The following is a 14,298-nucleotide window of genomic DNA, read 5'->3' as shown; positions in this document are numbered from 1 at the left end:
AAATAGAATAAAAAACAAGAAAGAAACCCTAGACAAAATAAAATTCACGCATGGTTAAAAAGTTTACAAAAAAGGCCTGAAACTAGTGGCTTCATTTAAACCAAGTGGGGCTATAGTGTTTAATAGCGTGATCCACTTCATTTCTTTCTTTAGCAAAGCCAAACGTACATCACCACCTCTGCAGCCCAAGGAGACCCTATCAATGCCACGCACCTCAAAACCCCTAGGATTGCTAGAGTGAAATTCACGGAAGTGTCGTGCGACAGGCTGGAGTTTATCCACATCCAAGACATTTGAGGCCGACTTAATTTTGCAGACATGTTCCAGTACCCTCACCTTCAGTTGCCTAGTGGTCATACCTATATAGATAAGACCACAAGGACAAGTGGCAAAATACACCACAGCTACTGTACTGCACGTGATGTTGTAGACGATTTTGTATTCCTTCCCTCTATCAGAGCTGTAGAAGTTGGAGGTACGTGGAACATATCTGCAAGCGGAACATTTGCCGCAATTATATGACCCCCAGGGGGGACCCTTACTCCCAAATGGATTAGGGGGGGCGCTAGGAATGTAATGACTAGCTGTCAAAAGGTCCTTCAAATTTTTAGAACGCCTCCAAGTAATGGAGGGGTAATTGGGTAAAACCCCTGCTAAATCACGATCAGTGAGGAGTACCCGCCAGTGCTTCTGCAGGATATCACGGATCTCAATCCAATGGGGATTAAACGTAGTAATAAATCTGACACTCTGATCCATTTTATGTTTCTTGGGCTTACTTACCAGGAGTTCATCACGAGTCGAGTTTTTAGCTCTGAGATAGCCTCTCTTAATGACCCTCTGACTGTACCCACGACTCTGAAATCTTGCCGTCAAATCCAATGCTTGACGCTCAAAGTTGCTATCATTAGAGCAGATGCGCTTTGCCCTCAAAAACTGGCCCACAGGAATGGATGTTGTAACCTTCGGATAGTGGGCAGATGTAGCACGGAGGAGGGCATTAGTGGAGGTTTTTTTCCTAAAAATATCGGTAGAAATAAAACCGCTGTCATCTCTACAGATACAAATATCCAGGAAGTCAACACGAGTTTGACTATACTGCCACGTGAGTTTGATATTAATATCATTCCTATTTAGGGAACCAAGAAACGATTCCAAGTTAGACGTGGAGCCCTGCCAGATGAATAGAATATCATCTATATACCTCGACCACAGGAGCACTGAATCATGACCCGGAGTCTGCAGCACAGTGTCTCTCTCCCACAGCCCCAGGAACAAGTTGGCATATGAAGGTGCACAGGTGGCCCCCATTGCTGTCCCTTGGAGCTGTAGGAAGAGGCGATCCTTGAATACAAAGAAATTATGTGTTAGTGCGAAGTCAAGGAGACATAGAATAAACTCTACAAGATCCGGGTCATGATTAGTCATCTGTAAGAAATATCTAGATGCTCGGATCCCGTGGTCGTGGCATATAGATGTATACAAGGACTCCACGTCACACGTAACCAAAAGCATATCATGCTCAAGGTGCAACCCATCGAGTCGTTGTAACATATCTGTGGTATCCCTAATGTATGACGGTAAGGTCTCCAGACATTTCTGCAGATAAAAATCCACAAATCTGCAGATATTTTCACACAAGCCGCCAATCCCCGATACTATCGGACGACCAGGGGGGCAGGTGACATTTTTATGCACTTTAGGCAATAAATAGAACGTGGGCTTAATAGGAAAATCCACAGACAGGCCCTCCCTCAATTTGGAATGGATAATGTTAGCATCAACGCCCCTTTGTAATAGGCTATCGAGTTCTCCTTTGAAAGCTAGCGTTGGGTCCGATGGGAGCCTGCGATAGCAATGACTCATGTTAAGTTGGCGAAAAGCCTCACATTCATACATCTGTGCCGGCCATAATACAACATTCCCCCCCTTGTCAACTGGTTTAATAATCACATCTCTGAGTTTTCTGAGCTCAAGAATAGCTTGCCTTTCCTTATAATTAAGATTACGAGGTGTATCAAAGTCAGAGATGGTTTCAAGATCTTTTTTAACCAATTTGAAAAAAATGTCCACTGAAGGGCACAGCGCAAGAGGGGGGAAATATTGAGAACGGCGGCACAGATGCATGGGGAGTCTGGGGTCAGTTTTAACCTCCTGTTCTTCTAGCAGTGAAAGAAGGGCATCAAATGCCTGTTGCTCTACCGGGGAGCACATGGGTACACTATGATCCCTTCTACCGAAGTGCTTTTTACAAAGTAATTTTCTAGAAAAAAGAGCCAAGTCTTTAATAGTAGTAAAAAGATCAAATTTGCCCGTGGGAGAGAAAGACAGGCCCCTTTGCAACACATTAATTTGGGAGGATGACAGAGTATGGGAAGAAAGGTTAATTACCTTCAGAGCCTCCTGTTTCTCTTGTCCCTGTTGAACACTCCTCAAAGTAAGACATAGTGGGGCTTTTGGGGATAAAAAGAAAGTAAGACACTGTCTTACTTTCGGGGAAACACGGTAATACATTCTCCTCTTATTCTTAAAGAGGCTTTGTCACCAGATTATACCTGCCCTATCTCCTACTATATCTGATTGGCGCTGTAATGTAGATAACAGCAGTGGTTTTTATTTAGAAAAACAATCATTTTTTAGCAAGTTATGAGCAATTTTAGATTTATGCTAATTAGTTTCTTAATAGACAACTGGGCGTGTTGAAGAGGAGTGTATGACGCTGACCAATCAGGGACTATAGGGCTCATGCACACTTTATTGAGCCTGTTCGGCACATGGAATCCCTACAGTTCCATACTACAGAGCCAAAGGCACTCCATGTTCCGCTCCATATGGAGCAATGCTTCTAAGTAAGAATATTGTTATAATATGGCATCTAATGGAACAGGTAACAATTTTTTTCATTTGTATCCGAAATAAAAATATGGAATGGGCATACTGACATACAATATGGGCCCGTAGACTTCTTTGGGTGCCGTGTAATGGCTCTATGAAACCCAGGAACTTGTACAGAGCCGTAATATATCAATGTGCATGAGGCCTTATTGATTTTTATACTGAAAAGTGACATCATATCATAAAAATACCAGTCTAAGCTTTTGTGAGCACCTTCCTAAAAGCATGTCCCAATTTCCTATTTGTGTTGTGCATCATTCAATTGGTGGTCACAGACATTTTCCTTGAAAACTGCTCTATTAGATCACTTATGTGACAGAGATTAATATGTTCAATTTATTTTCCATATAAAGTTAAGTTTATGACTCATTAACCAAAATGTAGAATTACACCTATAAAAATACAAATGTGACAGCTGCCGCCTGTTCTCAGGCTTCTACATTATCTCTTTCAGTAGTTTCCTCAAATCTGTGGTTCGTAACAATATATTTTTTCTTTTGTTAGGGAGACACTATAGCATCTTGTGATTCTTATGGTATTTTGAAGCTTTGGGATGTGCGGAAGGGATCAGCGGTTTTATCAGTTGATGCAGGACCTCACCCTGGAAATCAGGTGGCATTTGATCCATCAGGTAAATACAAATACTTTGGTTTCTGTGAAATGTAATATAATTAGAAATTATGTCAGATGGAGCCTCAAATCCTCAATGTATGATGTGTAAGTATTTAATAAAAGTACAGAGAATGCATCGGCATAAAACAAAGCTGATGACTGGAGCCAAGGTTTCATATACAGGTCAAACAAATGAATGCACTATAGACAACCATTCTAATTTGCAGTATTATCTGATGGATTTTATTTTTCCACTGCTTGTAGTGTAAAGTTTACTAGTTTTTCATTTAATATTTAAGTCATAACAAAAAGATTGTCTTATATCACGGAATAACACATAAACTAAAGTTTCCTTATTCTCAAAATTTGTTCTTGAGAGCTCAACAAGGATATAGTAAAACGCAATAATTAGCACAGAGGTTAAAAAAAATGGTTCTATATAATATCATTATTATAGAAAACCTCAAATACATAAAATATTACTAGTTGAGTGGAAGGGAAGAGGGAAGGGTGTGTTAATGAAAGGGGCAAAAGTGGTAGTGGAGAGGGGTGCATTTTTTTTTTGTTGCAAAACCAGAGGTTATTTGCGCTGTTGGACTCCCCTATCAATTAGGTAAATGATCAAACGAATTAAATCATCTACTGTGTATCATTCAATATGCACAAACGTTATTAGGTAATTTGTTAAGCCCGAAGACCGTTTTGTTTTTTTTAACGTTTTTGCTATCGGGTATTTCACGGACACGTACTGTATCTAGGACGATGTAATGTTATTTATATCATATTTGTCACTTTGCTTGCTTGCACGCAAGCAAATTCAGCGCTAGTCTTACAGATTGCTTGTGTAGTAGTAAATGTGACTGCATCTTTACAGTGGTGCTGTCATATGCAAAGATGGCACAAATATGTCTTAACCATAAAGCTCCGAACCCAGGTCTGTGTTCTTAAGGGTGCAGGAGCTCACGGAGATGCACGCTGCACAATTTTTGCAGTTTGCACGTCAGTGACAGATTCTTTCTAAACTATGTTGTTTTAGGTCCAACGGTCTTTTCTGATTCATTTCACAATATATTTTAGTAGTGCTAAGAGCTCCTTTTCCCCAAAAAAAGGGCTCCAAATTATTGCAAAGACACAAAGAAAAATGTAAGCTGAGATGGTAAGCTGAGGATCTTACTTTATACTTTTTTATTATTGAGTTCAATGGTTTAATCATATGCAGTGAGCTCCAAAGCTCCCCCTAGTGGTGGCTGTAGCCAGACATAATTGTATCACTTAAAGGGGTTTTCCAATCTTTAAAATGTGTGCGCCAATGGTTTAACTACAGTAAGATTAGTCACATACTAATGTACTGTCTGTAGCTCAAATGTCTCTGTAAGACAGTCTCACATACAGTCACATGACCATACTCTTGGTGTTTATCTCCAGCTTGTGTGATGTCCCATACACTAAACACATGATTATCTCCCCTCTTGCCCTTCCCTGTAGTGAGGGAGGTCACATATGACATGCCACTTATCTCCACTGCTACTTGTATTTGGAAGGGGTAAGTTTCTTATGCTGGGCAGCAGATAGTGCAGAGTGAACGAGCGGAACAGAAGAGCTGTGTAGCAGATCTGTGTTGTGTGAAGACCGTAAATACAGCATTAACTTCCGTCTTGTAACAGAGGGGCATGCAGGCAGCTGTTAATATAGGCAATGCCTGTAAGAAGTGAGAGAAATCATGGGAACTGCAGTCCTTTACATGGTAATCCTGCCCAAAGCAAGCCCTGGCAGCATCAAAACAGAGGTGCTGTACAAAGCTGGGCAAGATAATGAAAATGAAAAATTACTGCTTCTGAGCTCTGGCGGCTCCATTTGGCTAGCATTCAGACACATATAGGTACTTTTCTGTATTTTTTTATAAGCTCAGAACATTTCTTGAACGCTGTGACTGTGTCAGGGTTAGCAGATTTTTTGGACGTGAAAAACATAATTGTGTTCAAGGATGGACATTCACTTTAAGCACAGTCTTTGCTCTCTTTAATAAACTTTAGTCACACAGTCCCAGAGCACTGCAAATCAATTGTATTATTGTTTTTATTTTAGAAATCTGTTGAACCTGCTGCTGTCCACTAACAAACTAGCCTTTAAACACCACATAACCAAACACGAATAAAGAGAGATGCGCTAGCTGAAAAATATGATTTCCCTTCATGCTCAGAGTATTTCAGATGGAAAAACTTGGCTTCATGTCACAAATTCCGGCTGAGAAGGTTGTAAAATTTGACCCAGTGGTTTGCAACCAGATACTGGGAATATAAAAGACTCTTGAGGCTCTTTAGAATCATGAAAATGGATTCTTAAGTCAGCTGCCTAAAAATTGTGAACATTTCGTTATAAATCAGTGTCTGAACCTTGTATACTTGTGGTGTAACTGAACGCCAGAATATTTTTCATGCTCTTGTTTATTGCCTCTGGTTGTTAATGCACTTGGTTTCAGTTCCATCATTGCATAGTTCTGATTAATATCACGTTCCTAATGTCCCTAGCTTGCTGCTGGCTTCAAGTGTGTAAGCCTAATGCAGGTAAAGAACAAACAATGCTATAAAAACCCAGTGCATAAAACATGTTGTAAATAGTTTTTCCTCTATTATTATCACATGTCAAACAAGCCTGATATTTCACTGTCTATCAATCAGACAATAACTGCTTTGTATGCAGCCTAATGACATATTGGATGCTAACATTCTATAACTTTTTATAAAAAAACACAATCTGTTTATTTTGGTGACATAAAAACACAATTTATTTTGTAACTTGCTGTCTAGAAGGCTTGTATATCTTAAAGAGACTCTGTCACTAGTTTATAAATTCCCTATCTCCTAACTAATCTAATAGGCGCTTTGCTGCTGATAACTACAGTGTGATTTGTTTTAAAATATGCTGATGTGGCTCTAATAGGCGGACAAATAGGAGGTAACTCTTTCTTTTCACTCCGGTGTAATGTTTTCTGTATGATGCTGTCCAATCAACAATATACAGTTATCTTCTTCCCAGCCCAGCAACACAGCGTGATCATATAGTATACAGCTTCGATTCCCGACTGTGTTTTCAACTCGTGATATCTCAGGTTGTTTAACAGGTAGAACCTGAGGTTAGAATCTAATCTTTCATATGACATTAGCACCACTGTTCTAGGTGGTCCACAGCCTGAGATATGACTGTTTGAAGCGATCCCCCTTCCCGCCAGCCTCAGTCTCTCACACTGTATGAAGCAGCTTCATGCTGATTGGACAGCGTCAGAGGCTGTGAGGAGGCTCCACCTCAGGAGAATCGCTGCTGTTACCTCCCACTTGTCTAATAAAGCCTAATTTACATATTTAGAAAAAAGCTATACTTTTAAAATAATAAACATTTTGGGACACACTTTTCACTAGCATTATCAGTGTTTCACGGGCCCTTCACACGGTCCGTTAAAACAACAGCCATGTGAACAACCCCATTGAAATACATGCGTCCGTTTGATGGCCATAAAAAAGGTCTGTCACACGGACGACATTTACGTTCGTCTGAATAAGCCCTTATACACATAGCAATATAATTTCGAATCATATGCTGCATGAATACATGCAGTTTTATTGACATCCTTGGAATAGCTCTTGAGTGACTCTCATATCCGATTTTTCACTTTGTCCTATTTTCCCCCTGAATAAGCTGTGAATTAAATTACATTTGAATATTTGTTTTAAATTTAATTTCAGATAAACATTGCAAGCACTTATCTCAAGGGCTCACTGGAAAGCATCACATCCAGAGCCAGTAATGCAATGTTTGCTGTGGACGCTAAACGAAAAATACACATCAATTTAACTGCAGCTTCTATTAAAGGATTACCCCATTTATGAAATCAACCTTCTCAGATTAAAAGTGATAAATATCTTTTCAATTTTCTGTTGGCACCTTTATGCACAATTACATTAAAATAGCCTGAAAAATACCTTTAGCGCCAATTGACTCATATTCATTCACCATAATAGAATGGAACAAGAATTTAAAAGAATAAAAGAGCAAGTAGCTCAGTGATCAGACCATACTGATGTCTCCTTTAAGCCTGGTTCACATGTAGCGTAAATAATGCGGATTTTCCGCAATGTATTTCATTGCGGAAAATCCGTAGCACGATACAGTAGCAGCAGAGTGGATGAGATTTGAACAAATCTCACCCACACGCTGCGTAAAAAATCAGCCAGAAAACTGTTCATAAATTGACCCGCGGTGCGCTTTTTTAATACGCAGCATATCAATTATTGCTGCGGAATTGCTGCTTATTTGTTGCAGGTTTTCACCATTGAATTCAAAGGGAAGGTAAAACCCGCAACAAATAGCAGATGTTGCCATTTTTGTGCCGAAAAAGGTGCGATTCCGACATAAAAATCACAGCTCTGAAAAAAAAAATATTATACTTACCCAGAACTCTGTGCTCCTGCGTCCAGCCCGGCCTCCAGGGATGTTGTATCATCCCATGTGACTGCTGCAGCCAATCACAGGCTGCAGCGGTCACAAGGGATGAAATGTCATCCCAGGAGGCCGGGCTGCAGGATGTTAGAGGGATGCGTCACCATGGCTACAAGTAAGTATAGATTTTTTTTTGGTTTTTACGTGCAGTTTTCTGCATCGGCAATTCCGGACGAAAAACTGCGCCACAATTTGGTGCGGTTTTCTGCCAGTATTCCCTGTGGGGACCAGGGCGGATACACTGTGCTTTTACGCGTATCCGCCCTGTGTGAACTTACCCTTATGGTGTTTCTTAGCTATTCCTATTGGAGGGACCATACAAACAAATGGTAATGTCTGTTTGACCAGTTATTCCTGCAGTGTCTGGTCAGAGGCTTTCTATTGGGCCACTACTTTGAAATTCTATTTGTTCATTTGCGCTTGTGGCACCATCTCTATTATTTATACCCGAACAAGATCTTATATTTGGCTTTATGATCAACAGATGTTGAACCATATTTCAGCACAATATTATTGGATCCAGATCTGGATTTGAATGGCATAGTACAGCAGGTTATTCCTGACACCAGATGCATCATACATTTTGTCTGACACTCATTTTTTAGATTTACAAAATATCTCTCAGGTTTTTACCAAATACCATATGATTTTAGTATTATACGGCTCCTGTACAGAAGCATATACAAGGATCTGCATTGTATAGATCCTGAGTGCACAGCCCATAATATCCTATGGGCCCCCTGCTGTACCTTTGTATGATCATACAGAAGCACACAGAATTTTTTTCTCATAGCTTATAAGGCTGGGTTCACACACCCTATTTACGGACGTAATTCGGGCGTTTTAGCCCCGAATTACATCCGAAAATACAGCTCCAAAGCGGTCGGCACACATCTGCCCATTCATTTGAATGGGTTTTACGATGTACTGTGCCGGCAGTCATTTTTTTTACGCGCCGCTGTCAAAAGACGGCACGTAAAAAAAACGCCCGCGTCAAAGAAGTGCCTGTCACTTCTTGAGACGTAATTGGAGCCGTTTTCCATTGACACCATGGAAAAACATCTCCAATTACGTCCGTAATGGACGCAGCGAAAAACACCTGCACATGCCATTACATCTGAAATTCAGGAGCTGTTTTCTCCTGAAAACAGCTCCGTAATTTCAGCCGTATCGGACGCTGCCGTGTGAAAATACCCTTAGAAGCAAATCCATGCATTTTTCGAAAATTATTTTTTTTAGTGAGAGTTTTCAAGGTTATACAACAATAAACAAGACATTAACATTGAAAATATTGACATTTACAGATTTATGAGATCACATACATGCATTAGAAACATACTGGATAGCAAATGAGATAACCATAGTATCAGTAATTAATAATGTAACCAAAATATTAAATTCACATAAACAATAAGTTGAAGCTCCATAAATATAATTTAGCTATTTTATACCTATCCAATGTTGAAAAAAAAAAAAAGGATAAGTAAATAAATAAAACAAATATAAAACAAACATAGAATCCCTGCTCTAGGATTTTTAAAATGTACATTTGAACCCTAGTAAACTTCTATAAGTCCTTTCTATAAGGGGAGCTGTAAACCACTAAAAACAAGCCATTTAGACCACTTGTAAGCAAATTCCTGTGTCTTATGTAGTCTCGTAAAAATTAAATGTTCCATAATACAATTATACTGAACTTTGCGCAGAATTTCTGCTTTGGTCGGAATAGAGGCACTCTTCCATCTCTGAGCAATACTTGTTCTCACTACAGTTAGTACATGAACCACAACTGTGCTATTCTCAATGCCTATATCCTCTAGTTTCAAAGAAAGCAGCGCTACTTCCGGTCCCCAAGGAACTGGGAAACCGATTATGCTGGTTAGCATTTGTTGTATCTCTGCCCAGAAGGGAACAATGACATCACAGCTCCACCAGACATGTAATAAAGAGCCAATAGATGCATTGCATCGCCAACAGCTATAAGACACAGTAGGAAACAGTTTAGATAGGCGGTATGGAGTCATATACCATCTGTAGAGCAATTTTCGAGAAGCTTCCAAATGATTTACACAGAAACATGACTTGGAACAAATTCGGAACGCCGCCTCCCACTGCTCATCATTATATATACATCCCAATTCCGATTCCCATTTTTGTATAAAATTAAGGGTAAGCAGAGAAGATTCATGCTGGTGAATTGCCTCATAAGCTTTAGATATTCCTTTAGTTTTTAGTTTAGGGCTATAAAAATATTTTTCATAATTAGAGGTAGGGCCATTAGCTGTGAATTTAACAGTGGAAAGGAAATGCCTCAACTGAAAGTATTTATAAAAATCTCTAGGGCTTAGATCATATTTGGAAGAGATTGTAGAATAGGGTAATAACAAATTGTTATCATATAATACTTCCAATGACACAATACCTTTAGTGATCCAATCAGAAAAATTTGAATTAGGTATACAGCGTTGCACCATAGCTAAGGAAACCATACTACGTCTGAGAGGATGAATAGAGGCATTATTAGACACACCCTTCCAAATCTGAATAGACGCTTTAATTGTAGGAGATAGTTTACCCAATATGCGTTCCCCCATCCTCACAGATCCCAACACATCCTTTAAGTCTGAACTATGTAATATATGTGCTTCCAACTCCACCCAGCGCTTATTTTTATCATATAACCACCAATGTTTTAATTGGTCCAGAATAGCCGCATTATAATAAGCAACGATATTCGGATATCCCAAACCTCCTGTAGCTACCGACAGATGCAGTATTTTTGCTGCAACCATTGCCTTTTTACCATTCCAAATAAATCTTGTGAACACCATTTGAATACGTCTCAGAATAGATTTGGGAATTGGGATTGGGAGATTTCGAAAGTAATACAACACTTTTGGTAGAAGTAGCATTTTAGAGGCTGCAATACGGCCCATCCAGGATAAAGGGAATCTGGAGTAAGATATAATGTCCTTGTTCAAAGCCTGCAGTAGAGTGTTATAGTTAATCGATATCAACTTACCACAAGGATAAGTAAGAGAAATACCTAAATAAGGAATTACTCCTTCAACCCATTTAAAAGGAAATTCTTTTTGTAATTGCAACTGTGTATGTTTGGGAATACCCATATTTAAAATTAAAGATTTTGATGTATTAATTTTATAGTAACTAATCTCCCCAAATTCCTGGATGAGTCAGAGTATATGAGGAAAGGTATCACCAGGGAAGGATAAACACAGTATAATGTCATCTGCAAAGAGACCTATACGATGTTCAGTATAACCTATGGAAACTCTTCTAATATGAGGCGATATTTTTACCGCCGTAGCAAAGGGCTCCATCACCAGAGTAAATATCATGGGTGACAAAGGGCATCCCTGTCTTATACCATTAGTTATAAAAAAGGGACTTGATAACACACCTGTTCTATACACCAGAGCAGAGGAAAAGTATACTGGGCCATAATGGCAGATAAAAAAGAGCTCTGGATCCCAAACTTCCCCAATACCTCCCTTAGAAACCCCCAATGAACACGGTCGAATGCCTTCTCTGTATTCAGGGTAAGGAGCAGAGAAGGCATCTGCCGGATCTCAACCTCCGAGATAATATTTAAAAACCGTCTGGTGCTGTCCACTGTTTGTCTCCCTTTTACAAATCCATGCATTTTTCATTACATTGCTGCCTCACTGACCATAATCTCCTCTAGAATCATTTATTCTAGGGGAGAATACTGAGGGGCTCAGAGGCACGACCCAGATCACAATACAATGCCGACCCTTGTTTGAGTCTGTGTGCCCCCCGTCACTAATGGGCATGAACCCCTTAAGTCCGCTTTTCATCAATTATGCCAATCATTGTCTTCCATATATTTCAAATCTTTGTCACTATAGACCATACATGTGTGGCATCGACCTATGGTATTCTGTTTATTCTCAGTTTATGAAACAGACATTATAATGTGGTAAGTTCAAGTAGTGATTTGGCAATTAAAGTGACAATAATTTCCATGGTGCTCTTGCTCCAAATTTTCAGATTGGCATATTTCTTTTAGATTAGTGGCATCATGGTTAACTTTTTAGCTTTAAAGCTCTGGGAGCTGTAATTTGGTCCCAGCCTAAATGTTATTTTAGCAAGTGTTTGTGTTGGTTTATATTTTACATTGATGGTATCGATCAAAGTATCTGATCTGCAGAATGAAGGGGCTGCATGACCTGACACAACTGTGGACTGCAACTCAGCCCCATTCACTTGAAAGTTCAGCTGGCCCTTCGTTCTACTGACCATTAGGGGTCCCAAGGTGGATAAAGGGGGGATTCCAGTGGGGGAAAAAAGGATGTTGAATATCTATCAAGCAAGCTTTTTTATTTAGTTTTTTAATAGATTACAACCTTAGTTTGAAGATGTCACATTATAAATAATAAATATAATATACGTTGAGAACATCTGTGTTAATCTGCAACATCCCATTTCTCCTTTCATCATAGTGACTCCACCAGCACTGGGCATTATGCTCCTCACATTAATGTAAAGGGCCATTCAGCTTAGAATTATCTATTAAATAAGTCTGGTGCTATGCCAAGAAAAATGTGTGTAGAGAGAGGTCCATCAAATGGGATTAGCGTTTATTGCCATTTAATTCATGTTAAGGGTTTATTCCAGCTGTATGATATCTGAATATATATTTTATTTTGACCTGCAGTTCTAATAAGATCTTTAAACTGTTCTTCACTAATCTCATACCTATTGTTCTTGCTCAAACGCCTTCTAAGAAATGTTGTCTTTTTTTTTTATCGTCATTAATGGCTATAATACACCATATAGTCATTTATTACTACTTTTATAATGAAATTTTTTTTTTCTCATTAACAAATAGATCAAATATTGACATTTCATGACATCAGTGACTTGTTGTTATGGGAAACCCTTTTTTTCTACAAGTTATGGGCCCATTGATTGTAAATTGTTTTTAAAACAAAGCACAAGACCTGGATGCAGATATGACTCATAGACCAGTTAAAGGGATTATAAAAATCCCAGAAACAGTGCTACTCCTGTTTACAGGTCCTGTCTGATATTGAGGCACAGTTCGATTGAAGTGAATGGGATTAAGCTGCAGTATCACACATAACCCGTGGACAGCTGTTTTTGGAAGAAGGCAGATAGGGTTATCTGTCGCTGCGACCGTGAATGCCCAACAGTGTGTTGTCTGCCAGGTGCTCGGGTTCGGCATATTGCGGATCGAATAGACAGATTGCTAAGTGGGGCTGAGGAAGACCCGGACTTCGGTACCAATGACAAAGTCAGTGGGAGATGCAAGGTCCTTAAAAATGATTTTAGGGAACTAGGAGAGAAGCTAAAGTCCAGGACCTCCAAGGTGGTGTCACTAGAAAGTCAGCGGGAGATTAGGGAGTTAAATAAGTGGCTTAGAAATTGGTGCAGGAAGGTAGGGTTTGGGTTCATGGAGAACTGGGCTGACTTGCCTGTCGGCTACAGGCTTCATGGTAGGGACGGGCGGCATCTAAGTGGGGAGGGTGCAGCTGTGCTGGGGAAAGAATGGTTAGACGGCTGGAGGAGCTTTTAAACTAGGATCTGGGGGAGGGTGGATGGGGATACACAAGCAGAGTTAGATAGAGTACATAGGGAGTGGGATACAGAACGGGATAATGGGGATTTAGTAGGGGCTGGGGTTAGCAAGCCGAGTAGGGAGGTGACTAGGAATAAATACGGACCTAAGAATATTAAAGGTGTCGGTAAGATCAAATGTATGCTGGCGAATGCAGGAAGTCTTGCAAGTAAAATGGACGAGTTGGAGATTCTAATGGCTGACCTGGATTATGATGTAGTGGGCATAACAGAAACCTGGCTGGATGAGAGCCATGACTGGGTAACAAATGTGGAGGGCTACAACGTATTCAGAAGGGATAGAAAAGATTAAAAAAAAGGTTGAGGGGTTTGTCAGTTTGTAAAATCCAGCCTAAGACCAGTCCAGAATGAAGACATTGGGGGTGACTGTGACTGTGTGGAGTCTTTATGTGTAAATATTCATGGAACGGTTAATAACGGTAAACTACTGATTGGAGTTTGTTATAAGCCGCCGAACATAGCGAAACAGGCGGAAATGCTGCAACAAATAGAAAAAGCAGAAAATAATAATGGGGTCCTTATTATGGGGAATTCTAACTAACCTGACATTAATTGGGACATAGAGGCTGCTGGATGTGCTAAAAGCAGGAAGTTTTTATACATTATTCAAGACAATTATTTCACTCAGTTGGTTAATAAACCAACCAGAGGAGA

General features: G+C 39.7%; 1 protein-coding gene across 1 annotated transcript in view; it reads left to right on the top strand.

The window, feature by feature from the left end:
- Window positions 1-14,298, top strand: part of SPAG16 (sperm associated antigen 16) — a 776,986-nt gene that overhangs the window by 552,981 nt on the left and 209,707 nt on the right. The window contains exon 15 of the mRNA XM_075829642.1: window positions 3,400-3,526. Coding sequence (XP_075685757.1) covers window positions 3,400-3,526 — 127 coding nt within the window. The remainder of the gene's footprint in view (window positions 1-3,399; window positions 3,527-14,298) is intronic.

The sequence above is a fragment of the Rhinoderma darwinii genome, chromosome 6, assembly GCF_050947455.1.
Source record: "Rhinoderma darwinii isolate aRhiDar2 chromosome 6, aRhiDar2.hap1, whole genome shotgun sequence".
Classification (NCBI taxonomy): domain Eukaryota; kingdom Metazoa; phylum Chordata; class Amphibia; order Anura; family Rhinodermatidae; genus Rhinoderma; species Rhinoderma darwinii.
Note: the sequence above shows the minus strand (reverse complement) of the source record. Positions and strands in the feature narration are given on the sequence as shown.